Here is a 16505-nt window from a genome sequence, read left to right as displayed (position 1 = left end):
GTGATAGGTTTTACCCATATATTTAATTAAATATAGGCTAAAGAGTATAGGGTCTTAAATAAATTATCACTTTAGCCCATAAACTATCGATTAATTAATTCAAGTTAAGCAAATATTCAAAATTTTCAAAAATGACCTTTCGGATCATTACATTTATTTTAAAATGTCATCATAAAATCTAAAACTAAGTCATTCTAATGACACTAATAAGTACAACGAGAGTAATAAATGCGTACATAAATATTATGATTATCTCTCTGAAATAAAAATATTATTTTCAAAAAATCCTCAACTCAAAGTAATGCATTTTTGATGATTTAAAATGGGTTGGATACTATTTTTTATAAAGAATTCGAGCACATCATAACTATAATGGACAATAATAAAAATTCAAAATCTATACTTTATCATAAATTTTTGAATTTTGAACAAAAATAAATAAGGGCAAATAAGTAAATTACACCAGATTGGTGGGACATATTAGGGAATTAATGGCAATAGAAAAATTGTATTAATTTCAAACTCTGTTCCTCTCCCTGAGTTTTGTGTTTTCTTGTGCACATCACATAAGAAAACACACTGTATGATTTGCTTATCAAAGTAGAATCCAACAAATCACTTTGATTTCATTCTTGTTCTAAAGTTTTTTTTCTAACCCTCTTTAAATCCCCCACATTTGTTGCCTCTCACCATCTGACATTTTTACTCAACTTATACTAGTCCCCCCCCCCCCCCCCCCCTCAACTTTTGGTTTTTTCATTGAATCCATTGATTCAACTTCTAGCAATATTCTTGTGACAATGGCTGTAAGTATATCTAATGATTTGTGAGATTGACTGTTTTTCTTTTGTTGTTGTCTTTTTATTTTTCTGGTGCAATGTTTATGTATGGTTCTTGAATCTTGATAAACTTGTTTTTGTCAGGGTGTTAGTGAGTAAGTTTATAACATTTGAATGTTTTTGATGGTAAAGATGGGAACTTTATGTTAATCTAGATGGTTGGTTTTTTGTCATTTGTGTTCATTTTTCAAGTCAGATCCAATGATCTGTCTTGAAGATTTTTTGTTGTTACTTGGTTGAAGAAATGTGTGTTTAAGGGTGAGATAGGGGGTTTATCAGGCATTTAAGTTTATGGGTTTTGCTTGTTTTCTGAATCTATGTTGTATGTTTTTCACTTAGAAGTAGATCCTTTAGTGGTTTCTTGAAAGGGGTATTTTTTTATGTTGTAAAGATTTGATTAAAAGATTGGATTTTTGGTATGCAGACATCAGTGCAATGTAGGCCACAAGAAAGGACTTTAGGAATGGTGATGAAGGAAGTAGATGAAGATCTTGCTATGTTTCTTGAGATGCGACGTAGCGAAAAGGAAATGAATGATCAACTTGCTAAATGTGACTCTGAGGAATTGAATCAGCAATTAGGTATTGATATTTTAGATGTTTTTTTTCCAGCATTGTCAATTTGTAGCAATATTTTCCCAGAGATAGAATATAAAATAAATGTAGTCTTGCCATTTGGTAGTTCTTTCCATCCCCACTTTAACATATTGTTATTAAATGCATGGTCTTTAATTCTAAATCTAGAGTACAGCCAACTTTGGCTTTTTGTAGTCTGGCTTTGGAAGTTTTCTTTGTTTTTCAATTGTTGTTTATGTATAAAGTTGGCATTTTTGTTAATTGCAGGCTCAGAGGTTGACTTCTCTTTGTTATCAAATGGGACATTAACAAAGCCTGCTAATCAAGATTATCTTTTAAACTCTGAGAGTGACAAGAATGACTATGACTGGTATTTACTACTATAACATTTCTGTGCTGGCCTAGGGATGAACTCATTTTGTTTTTGTGTATTTTATCTTCTACTTTGACGCTTGTTATTTATTTTTTTGATTAAAAAAGAAGCAACTGAATAGCTTGTGCAGCCTCTTATAGTTTATGGACAGGTGGTATGTAAGTGACATTTTATTTGGGAGTTCAAAATGGCTAGTGTGTCGTGAGTTGGTAGCGATTTTGTTTTGAGGAAGTTGTATAGCATTTTACTTTCCCCTTGTTCTTCAAAAGGACTAGTGTGTCATGGGGTGGTAGGGATTTTGTTTTGAGGAAGGTGTATAGCATGTAACTTTCACCCTTGTTCTTCAAAATGACTGGTGTGTCGTGGGATGTTAGCTTTCACCCTTGTTCTGTTCATAGGACTCTAAGCAGGTTAGTTACGAAAAACAAAAGCTAAAAAGAGAATCTAAGAAGGTTTTATGAGGTTATTTTTGGTTCAAGCAGCATCATGTTAGTGACTTCACTTTTATATTTTTGTGGAGCATGGATAGTCAAATATTTCAAAGGATATACTAATTGGTAGTGTATATATTTTTTAAAGTAAAAGCCTGTATGGGTAATGCTTTCTTGGCCTATCGAACGAATGTTATTGTTATAGTACAGATTTAAGGTGTTGAGTGCTGTCCTCTTCTTTCTTCAACTCTGTGAAATGTATCTTTTTGTTAAAGTTTTGTATGAACTATGGAAGTTTGACTTTAATAGGGACTTTTCACCGCAAAAAGTAACTTATATAGTCATTGTTTAATCCGAACTTGGTCTAAATAGATCTTCTAGTTGTGGCTAACCAGCGATGTTGCTCTACTAGCATTCTAAGGTTTATCATTTCATACTTGGGACAATATGAATGAAAGTAGAACAAACAAGCACATACGTTAAGACTGAGCAAAATTCTGCGTATTTATTTTTTGCACTGTAGGGACCATCATCTGTTGGTACATTTAAGCTTATGCACTTCCTTAAGACAGAGAATTGATTCTGCTTCATTTTCCACATCTTCGAGAAAAAAGAAAGTTATTCACCAACATCTTACAGTCTAGTTGAATAAGTATGCTTTTAGAAATCAATAGAGCACATATGTTAAACTGTATATTCCTAGTTCCATGAAAATACTTTATCTGCTAATTTGTGGTTTTCAGGCTCCTTTCACCACCTCAGACTCCTTCAAATTCATTACCAGAGGTGGAGGAACAGAATATTCCGGTGTTCCAAATTGTGACAAATTCTAGTTCAACTGGTCAAGACTGTAAAATTAAGGTAGATTCAAGTACAGTTGCTCCTGAACCTAAAATAAGCATTGAGCAGGACATAGTTCAGGTATGATATACTCATTAAAGTTCCATTGAATACTTGTACGATAATATACTCATTTTAGTACTGCTGAATGCTGTTCAGTTGAAGAAACTCTCTATCTTCTATATTTAGCATGGTGTTTCATTTATTTTGACGTATTCTAGCATGGTGTTTCATTTATTTTGACGTATACTAAGTTTTGACACTAAATGCTAATAGTGATGTTTTCGGTTGAAGAAATTCTCTATTATCACACTGTTACAGTTATTTTGAGGTGGATAGCAAAACAATATGTTAGTCTTAACTGCTTATTGTTGCAGCCTGCAAATTCACTGGAAGGGCTCCATTCAACGGGAGAGCCAGATATGTCCAGAAGCAAAAGCTCTTCTGCTGGAAATGGAAGGCCTTCTTCGTCAGGGGGGAAAAAGGCAACTTCCACCAGGTCATCAACGCCTACTGGACGTCCTCGTAGTTCTTCATCCAAGCCCTCAAGAGCTTCTACTCCTACTTCAAGAGCGACGTTGCCTTCTGCTAAGCCTGTTGCTTCCACAGCAAGATCCTCAACTCCAACTAGAGCTGCTCCACGCTCTTCTACCCCAAACGGTAGACCCTCCAAACCAGCTGCTTCCAAGTCGGCGTCAAGGTCAGCAACACCAACTCGTCGACCGTCCGCTGCATCATCCATTCCTATTGTATCAGTTTCTGGTTCTCGATCTTCTTCATCGACAAAAACAGGTTCCGCGACATTGAATAAAACTGTACCATCTCGGGGTACCTCTCCTACTGTGAAGTCTAGGCCATTGAAACCCTTGGAGACACCAAGTCTTTCGCGTGATTCTTCTGTCATTTCTAAGACAGTGGTGCCTAAAAGGCCTGCATCTGCATCTAGGGGAAGACCAACTGCACCTGGCGCTCGACACTCTACTGCTAATGGAAAACCCAGACGGAAATCATCTTCTCCTTCCAGAGGACGAGCAACAACAGCTGCTATTTTGAGCAATGCAACCGCTCTACTTTCCAAGAGTAGGGGCTATGGTATTGAAAAAGATGACGTGAACCCTGTATTGATCGGCACACAGATGGTTGAAAGGGTAGTAAACATGAGGAAATTAGCTCCCCCAAAGCAAGATGATAATGTATCTCATGAAAATTCCTCCAAGAAATCTTTGTCCCGAGAAAATTCAGGCTTCGGAAGATCATTCTCCAAAAAATCTTTAGATATGGCTCTACGACACATGGTACATACATAACTTCTAAATTCTCATTCATTCAATTCCATAAATACTCAAATTCAAAAGTGAAGTGCAATTTACTTGCTTAGAAAGTCTCGAGCATACCTGCATTGTAACACATTTCTATTACCCAAAATATTTACGTTTATGTACTTTTTATGAACAGGATATAAGACGAAGTGTTAATGGAACCTTACGCCCAGTCCTGACACGGGTCTCTGCTTCTTCAGCAAATGGTGTCCGGTCTAGCTCAACAAAGAACAAGACAGGTAGTGTTTCTGACTCGCCCCTTGCCACGAGCAGCAATGCTAGTTCAGAACCAAGTATGAACAATAGCTCTAATAACATAAATTGGAGTGAACCTGAAGATGATAACTTTGGTTGTGAGAGAGAACTATCGTCCCCTCGCTGACATGTAGGACTTGCTATGATATTTATTCTTGCTGTGTGGTTTGATTATTTAATCTTGTTTGTTCTTGAAACTCCTACATTGAAAAATTGCATCTGGATTTATTTTTCAGGGATCCTTTGCAATAGTAGTAGCATTTCTTGTGCTTGTTGACTAAGCAAAGATTAAACATTTCTTGTAATTATAATGGAGAAAACTTAAATTCTTGAGCTATGAATGACTTACAAAATCCTTCTCTTTCTCATATTGATGTAAGATTAATGACCTAAAGTTTCATGTCCATTTCATAAAAGTAAGTTTCTCAACTGAGTCATATACATAGCTTTATCCCAAAAAAATTGCTTTCTAGTTTCTATGGTATCTATTGAATTACTTTGAAAATGCAATGAGGGTGTGTTTGGTACGAACGAAAACATTTTTCAATTTTCTTATGTTTGGTTGGGTTAAAAGTTTTGGTAAATGTTTTTCAAATCAATTCATTTTCTTCAAAATTATGGAAAATGAGACTTTCCTTCAAAAATTAAGAAAAACATTTTTCAAAACTTTCCTCCAACTTCAAATTACAATTTTATTTGTTGAAAAACTATGTTTAAAACTTATTTTTTGAAAATATTTTCAATTTCAATTTTTTATTTTTCACCCCTACCTCCAGCCCCTACCATACCCCCTCAAAAAAAAATTTGAGTAAATATTTCTCGAAAGTGTTTTTCATTCATAAATCAAACACTAAAAATTCTTTTTCAAAGAATAATTTCTACTCACCAACTTAACATGATAAAATAAGTCAAAAATTTACTTATTTTACGTGAAAATATTTTCTACGAAAAACATTTTCATTTCTTAACAAACACACCTTATGACAGGCAAGTTCGATGATAATATTCCATATATTTCTATGTATAAAAAAAACAGCTCATTTTCTTCAAAGTGGAGTCAAAAAATTTTCAAAATCTTTTACTTAAACGTGGCTTAAATTTTCAAACTTTGTCTACAAAGTCTTTATTTGACTACCAAAAAGAAGTGGAATAGGGAAGTTTTTAAACGTGAGGGAGAAAAAAAGGGAAGTTCAAAAGGGCCGCCATTAAAATAAGGGTTTTTTTAAGGAAAAATTACACAAATTAATACATTTTTAAAAATAAGTATTGATTTTAGCGATATTTTTTGTTTATTACCATTTATAGTAATATTGTGATAAATCTATAATATGTATTAAAAGTGAATTATATATGCAATATATTTAAATTATAATTGTTTTTGAAATTATTATGCTTGTTTGGTAGAAAATTATCACATTGTATTATAAGTGTATTAAAATATGTGATAAACGTATTATCCATCATTAAAACTTGTATTATATTTGAATAATAAATTTATCTTTGTAAAATGTATTAAACTTGTATTATAAATAAATTAAAAGTGGTCAAGTAAAAAAAATGATATTGCTTTAAATGGTAAATATTTTTTTATTATAGTATATTTATGTAAGTTTCTCTTTCTTTTTATCATAAATTAATTAGAAATTTTTAATTGTAATATATAATATTCTTTATTTATTTTTTATTGAATTAGATTATTGAAAAAATGTAGGATAAAGGACTAAATTTATATTAGTGTCTAAAATTTCAAGTTTTTCCTATTTGGCTAGTAGTTTCATATACAGTTAATTCATATGTTTTCTCTATTTATACTTTTGGTGAATTTTGGAGAAAGGGGACTAGAATATGAAAAAGTTTGACAGGCGTTTACCCATGAATTTTATTTAGTTTCAAAGTTATAGTTGTGCTTGATCATATTTTTTGCAAAAGTATTTTAAAGTTTGAAAGTTTTAGTTTTTTTTTATAAATATGGAATATAATTCAAACATGAAATTTAACTTAAATATGGTTATTACATAAAATTTTAAAAATTAGGATATTAGAAAAGAAAAATTTATAAAAGTAAAAATGGAATTTTGGATGTTTATAAATTTCAAATACAACTTTAAGTTATATCTATAAATTTAATAATTCAAACCGTGATTTTCAAATAAAATAATTTTTTTTAAAAAGTACAAAATTTCTCATCATCAAACAAATCCTAATGTAATTATGTGAGCAGTGGATTAGAGTTAGTTTTTTATTTTGGTTTTCTACCTGGTGTTTGGAGCATTGGAGTCTAACTAAATTAGTATCACATACTGTAAGATGCATCCAGAGTGATGCTTTCAGCATGATTCTCTCCATATTAGGCTTAAACATTAGGTCTCTGGTTAAAAGTTAAGCAGTTCCATCATTGCACCTAAGTGTGTCAAATTGAAATTGGAATGAGTTTAAATAGAAATAGGATTGGGTCTTGACCCGTCCAAGTTTACTTTGATCTTAAATGGGCTAAAAATCATATTGGGTCATGACCACCCAATTTGACTCGCTTTATCTCAATAGTTTTAACATATTGTTATTTAACTTTCATAAACACAATTTTGAATTTCAACTCACAATTTTTTTTTAAAAATTACAAATGGATAGATAAATCCTACAGAATATAAAATAAAGAGTAATTCATATCTTTTATATAGGAACATACATTATGTCACGCCCCGAGCTACCCCCAAGACGCGAACACGCAACCTAGGACCACAGGTGATCCCAAGCTAACCCTGCTGGCATATGCATGAGCATACTAAAGAATATAAACTGTTGCGGAAACTAAATCAAAATTTAGACTGAAAAAATGGGGAATACCCATATTCTATAACTGAGATAAATGAAATCAATGAATTTAATACAAAGAAGTTATTAACTCAATAATAAGGTGAAACTAATTATGTCTGAAAATAGCCTCTAAACTGGACTAGAAATACTGGGACAAGCCCCAATTAAATCTAGCAAAACTGAAACTAAATGCTGAAAAGAAACTCATGACTATTGTCCTCGGAGAATGAGGACTCACCACTGAATCTACTGAACTAAAGATCGGAAATCGATCTATGCGTGATCTGGATGTTGAGAACCTGAACCTACATCACGAGAAGATGTAGCGCACGTATGTCTCAGTACTTGAAAGGTACTGAGCATGTAAGATAGACTAAAGCTGAAATATAACATAACTCAACAATCACAAAAGCAAGTATAATAATCTGAACATGATATAGAGAATTCTGAGCTAACTGAATGCAATGACCAATTTATAACATGTTGAAACTGAATACTGAGTATACTGATGTATGGTCAATGCAAGAGAGTCTGACTGAACTGTGGGAGCTACTAATAACAGATAATAAAACCACATGAGCTAAATGTGGAGTCCGATGTATACGCCCATCGAGAGGACCCAATATACCCTGCCGAAGGTATAAAGGCATGCTGACATGATCACTAAACTGATTGCCCACAGAGGGGACTTACAACCTACTTGACTAGTAGTTCAGGGACTAATTAGGTACGCTGAATCCTAGTCCAACTCGGTATTATGCTACTCCCAATGAATTATGTAGTTAACTGATTATGTTTGAATTTTTTGTAACTACTAGATAGCTTAAAACCGTACATGCAAACTGAGAATGCAACATTTGTTTGATAATGACACATTAAAACTGAGGCATGTATAACTGAATAACTGAAATATCTGACCTAACATGTTAATTCAAGAACTAAAGAAATACATAGCAAGGGTTCTGAAATTCATGCGATAAACTGAATAATAACATGGATATCTGATTTGCAACATATAACTAATTAATTCATGAAGTTCTGTTGAAGTTATAGAAACCCTAGGTCTAAGCATGATATGAGGATCATGAATCTGACGGGGAAAACTAGGGACCCAATAGGTGAAAGGAACCCACTAGTGAAATCCTACAAACATGGTGATGAAATTCACCAAGAAACACTTAGATTTCGGGACTGGAACTGCTGAAAACTTGTTGCATTCTTGAACTAGGGTTCTTGACCTTTTTCTCCTTTCTTGCTTCTAATTTTCTAAGTTTTGATTAATGATTTGACTTAGGGTAAGTTTTAATTATATTTCGAGGCTTAAACTGACCAAAATCTGATGATTTAAGGTCAAAACGACGTATCTTAGGATTTAAACAAAATGGAAAAAGACCAAAAGACTCATGGGTAAATTATTGTCGGACCAAACGACGACCTGGACAGACGATTCGTCGTTCCATCGACGGTCCGTCGTTTGGTCCGTAAGTTGGACCTATTCGACGGACCTTTACTAAAACGGGCATAGCATTTTATTCGAAGGTCTGATTTTATCAATGTCGGTGGCTATGGAAAGCTAATTCAATTATCTTTCTTTTGGTAGGTCATGAGACACCTAATTCATTTTGTGTTGAGATTTATTATCATTTGAAGTTGACCCATCTATGTTTCCCCCTTAACTATCTATTAATTTCCACCTACGGACTATATGTTCATCTACGGATCGTGCTGGTCAATCGTAGTTCCTGTCAGAGAGTGGGTGAATGGGGTGTTGATCGACGGGCTCAGACTACGGACGTAGTCTGACCTATAGATCGTAAGTTCTTCCGTTGTTTGACAATTAGTCAAATTTTCTGGATTGAGATTCTGGGTGGTTTCTGACCCAATCGACGGATGTGCAGGACGGAGCGTGGGTCAAGCTACAGTCCGTAGCTGGCCACCGTCTGTTACACCTATACATTTTCTGAAAAACTAGTTTGTGGTCTGTTTTTAGTATGGGGTGTTACACATTACATAAATGCAAATAAATTAATGAAATTAGAGATTAAACTGAGTTCAATTGACGATTTTCTAAAAATGAAAAAAATTGAGTCGACCCGTTAAAATTATTCTGAGTCGACCCGTTAAAATTCCTAACAAGTCACTTATAGTTGAGTTCGTTTTTAATATCCCTAACTACACCACAATCTAGGTCAGAGGGTTAGAGTTTCTTTGGAGTTAAGTAATTTTCGCATGGAGTTTTGCAATCATACAAAGACAATAGTGGGACCCTAAATCCAAGGTAAGATAAGATAATTTCAACTTTACTACTTTCTCCCTTTGGTATTATTTATCATGTTGTTTTTAAAAAGTCAATTTGATTAATTTTTAAAGTTAAATTAAATCACATTAATTCGAAATTTTAAAAAGATAAGTGTCAAAAATACACCTAAGTTATACCTTTTTTTTGTAGTTTCACACCTAAACTATTGAAAGTTTGAGTTTCATACCTAAACTATTGAAAGTTTGAGTTTCATACCTAAACTATCACTTTTTAGTTTGAGAAACGCAACTCTCTTTTATAGCACTCTCATCATGGTATGTGTAATACACTTTCTCTCTTTTATTTTAAGGAATTTCTAAATATCTAACCTTGACAAAAAAATAAGTAAGTTATTAATATTAGCTAAACTTAAAAATTAAAAATTAAAAATTATTATAAAAAAAATAATATCTTCTTTATAAAATAAAATGTAAAATATTTTTCTTACCCACACCATCTTTTAAAGTTTTTTATTTTGCTTAAATTTCTTTTATAAAAGTATTTCATTTTTTACTTGATCTCCTCCCCCTCATCAAATACTAATTTAGATATTATTTTATTTTCTTAAAAATATAATTCTACCCATCTCACTTAACCCTCTACTTTCAATTTTTTTCCTAGTGTTAAGATATACATGTCGAAAATATTTTTACTTGCCGCCACAAGACTTTTTATATTTTTAGTTGTTTATGCTATATTCGATACACTAGTAGAATTTTTTTTCTAAAAATATATGCACATGCATATCTAACACAAAATAAGAAAAACATAAAAAAATAAAAATTAGGAGCGAATTTAAATAGAATGGGTAGATTTTTTAAATAAAATAATATCAATTTTTATCGGGGAGGGGGGAGCTAGAGGGAGGATGAAATATGATTTTTTTACAAATATTTTATAAATAACTTTTTTTTTTTAAAAAAAAGGATGGCGTTGTCGCGGGGGAGGGGGTACATGTAGGAGGTGGTGGAGTGAGATAAGAAAAATAATTTAATTTTTTATATGGATAATAATCTTTAATTTTTAATTAATATTAATTTTTTATTTTGTAATTTTTATCTAGATAAAATATTTTACGGATGAGGAGTGTTATGTGTCAAAGTTTTTTCATATAAAAAAGTGCACTACACACACCATTGAGGTGTGTTTTTCAAATTAAAAAGTGATAATTTATATATGAAACTCACACTTTCAATAGTTTAGGTATGATATTGAAAAAAGTGAATAGTTTAGGTGTGTTTGTGATACTTATCTCTATTTTAAATTAAAAAAATTAAATATTCTAAAACTATATGAAAAGTACTATATAAATTGCAATTTGTGGCATATTAATATGAGGAAAAAATATATCTTAAAATGTTAGTCAAAGTTTTTTTATAGTTTGACTCTAAAAATAGAAATTATGACAAACAATACCGGACAGAGAAAGCACTTGATAATATTTGGAAAAAAAATGGGAAAAAAATAGCATTTGGAGTTAAATTAAAAAGTATTACTCTCTGTGTCTCAACTTTTGTGATATTTTTTAATTTTTTAGAGTTGAATAATTTAAATTTAATAAAATTTATATATTTATAAATTATACAAAAATTACTATAAGACATAATAATTGATAATTTAAAATATCTTAAAAGATTTACGAAGAATTTGAAAATAATATTGAAACATGCATTTTAATTGCAAGTGGCCATCAAGCAAGTCTCATCATTGTGTTTCTTAAAAAAGAAAAAGAACTACCGACACCATTCAAATATGTTAAATAAAATATAAACGTTTTTTTCATGTAGTAATAATAATACGTTATATTTTTTGAAAGGATTATATTGTTGGAATTATCTATAATAATAATAATTATTATTATAATAATAATAGTAGTAATAGTAGTAGTAATGGTGATGGAATTTGTATATGGTGAAGTTGTCGTCCAGAAAATATTATGTGAGATAACTGTGCTTTGTGTTTAAAATTATTTCATATTATAATATTTTATCTAAATTAATATAATTAATTTCAATGCAACTTAAATTCAAGTATAATTTCCCTTCACCGACCAAATGATATACAATTATGTGAGATTATTGTTAAATTGGTGAATACATTCACGCTTCGTACAACAATTAAAATCTTATTAAATTTATATAATATTTCTTTTACGATAATAAAATTTTATGAACAATATTTTCAAATGAGGATGAGTTATAGAGAAAAATGATACTTACTAATGTTAATATTTATCCATTATTATAATTAAAGGAAAATCCTACACTTAATTAGAGAATTTATGCAAGTCTTTGTCGTACTCAATCTTATTTATTTACTAGTGAAACTATTCGCGCTTTGCGCGATTATATGAAATATTTATAAGATAATAATATGAAATATATAATATTTAGGTTAGTATCGAATATATAGATAATATTTATATTTCTCCTCGTCTGCGATATTATAGACTTTTTAAAAACATATAAAATATATTTATTTGTTCTGTATATGTATATATTAGAACAAAATATTCACCGTGGTGAATTAATGGAATAAGGGATAATATGTTGAAATAACAATATATTGGTATTAGGTTGAAAATATTTTAGATGTTTTAATTTTCTCTATCTTTTCTAGGAGTAGTGATGTTCTATCTAAACTCTGATTCGTCAAAATAAAATTATTTTCTTTTATTTTGTTATTACATTTGCTTATTATAATTTTTTAAACATTATTTAAATACTTGTAAGATTTTCGAAAAATGAAGCATATAAAGTCATGATTCATATTTAATATTAAACTTTACAAGTAAGATGAAGAGACATGAGTTATAAATAATTCAAATGTATAATTTTATTAGCCACTAAATGTATTACTAATTATGTATTGATTTTATTTGTAAAATAAAAAAATAAAAATAAGGTGTGAAAATACAAAAAATGAACAGAGAAAATATAATAATTGGGGACTACATAAAAATTATAAATACATTTCAAAGCAAAAAGAACGACGACAGATTGTTACATACGCAAAAAATGACATCATGAAAATAATAATATATTTTTTAATTACTTTTTATAATTTATAATAAAAGTGAAACTAATCATCATAAATTTTTGTTGTTGTTAAAATGAAATAATTATATTTATTTTTTTTCATAACAAAGAGAAAATAAAATACTAAAGGATCAAATGATTAGTATTGACAATATAATACATTTAGCTAAATTATTTACATAAATTAAAACTTTAAAAACTCTAGCAAAAGTAATTAAGTTGCTAATAAATTTTAAAGTGAAAAAATAATCTCTAATTATGCTTAAATTTTTTTCCTTGTACCATCTTCCTTTGCAAAGAGATTCATCATCATGTTTTGATCCATATGTCAAACTCTTCATATATGCAACCAACTGAATAAAAAAAACATATACGAATTAAAAATAATTATGTCAAAAAAAAGAACGAAATATAAACCATATTTAATACATTTATATATTATCTTTTCAATAGTAATAACAATAATAAATAATAATTATTTCTTGAAATCTAACAAATATTATAATCAAATTATATTATATATGGAAAACTAACTATTAAAAAAAGTAATTGCATACAGACAAAACATTGTTAAGAATTAAAGAGATTTTTTAAATCATACTTACTTGATAAATTATAATACAAACATAAAAATATATATTAAGAAAAGCATGTCTAAGTCCATAAAAATAAAAGAAAGACTTAAGAATGAAATATATCTTACCTTCATATACTTTTTTTTGTTACATGTTAGCTAATTCACAAACAAGTATTATGGAGAAGAGAAATTATAACTTTGTATGTGAATCTTCATGAAAATAAATATGAATCTATGTAGCCAAAATAAAGGGAATGAAAAAAATAAGGACCTGAGAATGATATATTGATTAACTTCATGTACTTTTTTTTGGTTACATCTTAGTTTCCTTCACAAATCAAATACGAATTTATAGACAAAAATAGAGGAAATAAAAAATAAAAAGTTCAATAAAGTATTTCTTACCTTCATGTACTTTTTTTTGGTTATAGATCAAACTTATATGATGAAAAAAGAAAGAATAATTGTGAAAGTGAATCTTCATTAAACTAATATAAATTTATAGGCAAAATAAAGGAATTTCATAAGACACATAAACTCATAAATTTAAATTGGAGGTTATGAATATAAAAATTATGAGAGCCATGAATATTATTAAAAGTAAAAATTAAAGAAGGACAAGTCATGGGTAGTAACTCCTAGTGAATAAATTCAAAAATAAAAATAAAAATACTTAAAATGTAAAAAAATAATACTATGATTTCATGATTAAAAGTGAGATAAACAAATAGAAAAAAATATAGAATTTTTTTATTATTATAAATGTTCATACATTAGTAAATTATTTATTTGTATATTTGTATAAATGAAGTAATATATTTTTACAATAAAATAATTAATTTAAATTAAAAAAAGTCAAAAATAAATAAATTATGTTTCTCTTTTAATTATAAGTGAGATAAATAAATAAAAAATATGAAGAGTTTTTGTTATAAATGACCCACCATTAATAATAAATTTAAGTAATTTTTTATGATATATAATAATTATTTTTTTAAAAAAAAAAGATGAAAAAAACTAAATGCAAATGGAGGCCATATAGAGGTGCCACATCACCTCCTCTATGGTCCTCATTTATATATATATACTAGTAAACTTAGCCGCGCTATGCGCGGTGTCTAAAAGTTTTTATTTTTATTTAATTTTTAAATTCAAATAGATTAGTTAATAAATTTTATCATTTAATTTTGTAATTTCAACTCAATATATGAATTAACTTAATCAAAAAATAAATACATGTACGGTCAAATATCTATACTTTTTTTTGGTTGAATAGTACCTATTATTTTATGTTAGTTATAATATATAATTAAGAATTTTATGACTTCATTATCCATTTGAATGAGTTCTCAAAATTAAATATGGTTAACTTTGATGTTTTGTTAAAAATTTAAAGTGAGATTTTTAGTCTTTTATTTTTTTAAAAAATATCAAAAGAATTAAAATAGTAATAAATTCAAAAACAGACTTCGTAAAATGAAAAATTATTCGTAATAGATAAGCTACCTATAATTTGAAGACTTAAAAAAAGTAATTCAATATTTATATATTAAAATATAAAGTTCTCTGTATATTGATTCTCTGAAAGAAAATGGGTGATACATGATTTTAGTTCGGCAAAATAATTTTTAGTGATATAAAATTAACATAAAAATAATATATTATTGTTAAAATGCATAATAAAATAAGTAATAAATGAACAATTATAGATGAATGATAAAAGGTTTTATGTTAAGATTAAAAAAAAAACTTATATATCTACTAAAAACTTAAAATTAGACTCTTGAATTTTTTCTGAATAAAGTAAACATAAAAAAACTGTTCACAAATAATATGAATATTTATAATTATTAACAATAAATAATATTTTCTTATAATTAAAGTGTAGGATAAAAAGTTAAGTAAATTTTTAGAATCATTATAATGGAGGATGAATGGTTAAGTAATAAGTATATTTGAAATGATTATCTGTATTATTTTTTCCTTGATAAATTTTCTTCTATAATTCTTAGTTTTTTTTTTAAATTTATTTCAACGCTATTTTTAGTCTCCCTTTTTTCTTTTATTTTTTTTATTTTTTAGTCTTTGCTTATTGAATTCTATTAAGAAAACATAAACAGTTAGCATCGTAATTAAGAGAATGAAGTTTGCTCGTCTTTAGTATTTTTACTAATTTATATATATTTTTGTAAAACAGTAACAATTAGCATCAAATCTTAACATAATCAAGTTAGCTTGTCTTAAGCTTTTTATTAATTTAAGCAAAATGTTTAAATGAATTCTCTTAATTAATTTTTATTATATTTTTCATGATTCATATTTTATTTAAAATTTAAAAATAATTTCATAATAATTTTGATTATCTCCCGCCGCTAACCGTATCTACAAATACATTTTAATGTTTTCAAGAATTGTTTTTGTCTTACTTTTAGTAATGATCTTACTCTTATAATTTCATGCAAAAAAATAAATCAATTATTCTCTTTTATATATATCTTATTTTGTATCATTCTTATTAGAAGTAAAAATAATTATACAAAGAAGTCTTTGTCGATAGATTTTGCATTACAAGATTAAAGTAAAGGACAATTAAGCTAAACATAAATATATTTGGTTAGAAATATTTTTTGATGTGATTTTAAGATGTCACAAATTTAAACATTAAGTAATTTGGGGTTATGAAGGTATAAAGTTGGAAGTTATAGGTATTACTAATAAGTATTAATTAAGTATAGAGGTTTTGAAAGATGAAGAGGTGTGAGTTTATGATAAAAATTAAATTAAAAATAAATATATAAAAATAAGAGAAAAAGGTAAAAAAAAATGTGACATATTTTTTTAATAAACAAAAATATGTTTAAGTAAAATCCTCCACCATTTTTATGATTTATTTTATTGTATGACATATTTTCTTTTTACCTCATATTAGAAATTTCAAATTATTAAAAGTCTCCAAATATGCTTCTAATAATAAACATTATTTTTAGTAATTACTATTATTTTGAACAATATATACTTTTTCACTTATTTTATATTATAGGACAAATATCTATTAAGAGAAAAATTAATTAAAAATAAATTTAAAAAGGGACACACAATTAAAAAGTTAGTCAAAAGGAATAGAATTTTTTTGAAATTATAAAAA

The 16505-nt window shown here is 28.3% G+C and overlaps 1 protein-coding gene across 1 annotated transcript; it reads left to right on the top strand.

Moving 5' to 3' along the window:
• Positions 1–508: 508 nt before the first annotated feature.
• On the top strand, positions 509–4985 carry LOC101267157 (endochitinase A). Its single transcript, XM_004246793.5, has 6 exons — positions 509–806; positions 1264–1420; positions 1682–1784; positions 2962–3139; positions 3436–4353; positions 4514–4985. Exons 1-6 carry the CDS (start codon positions 801–803, stop codon positions 4757–4759), a joined length of 1608 nt encoding a protein of 535 aa, XP_004246841.1. The 5' UTR covers positions 509–800; the 3' UTR covers positions 4760–4985.
• Positions 4986–16505: the final 11520 nt, after the last annotated feature.

The sequence above is a fragment of the Solanum lycopersicum genome, chromosome 9 (assembly GCF_036512215.1).
Source record: "Solanum lycopersicum chromosome 9, SLM_r2.1".
NCBI lineage: Eukaryota > Viridiplantae > Streptophyta > Magnoliopsida > Solanales > Solanaceae > Solanum > Solanum lycopersicum.
This window is presented reverse-complemented; position numbering and strand designations above follow the sequence as displayed.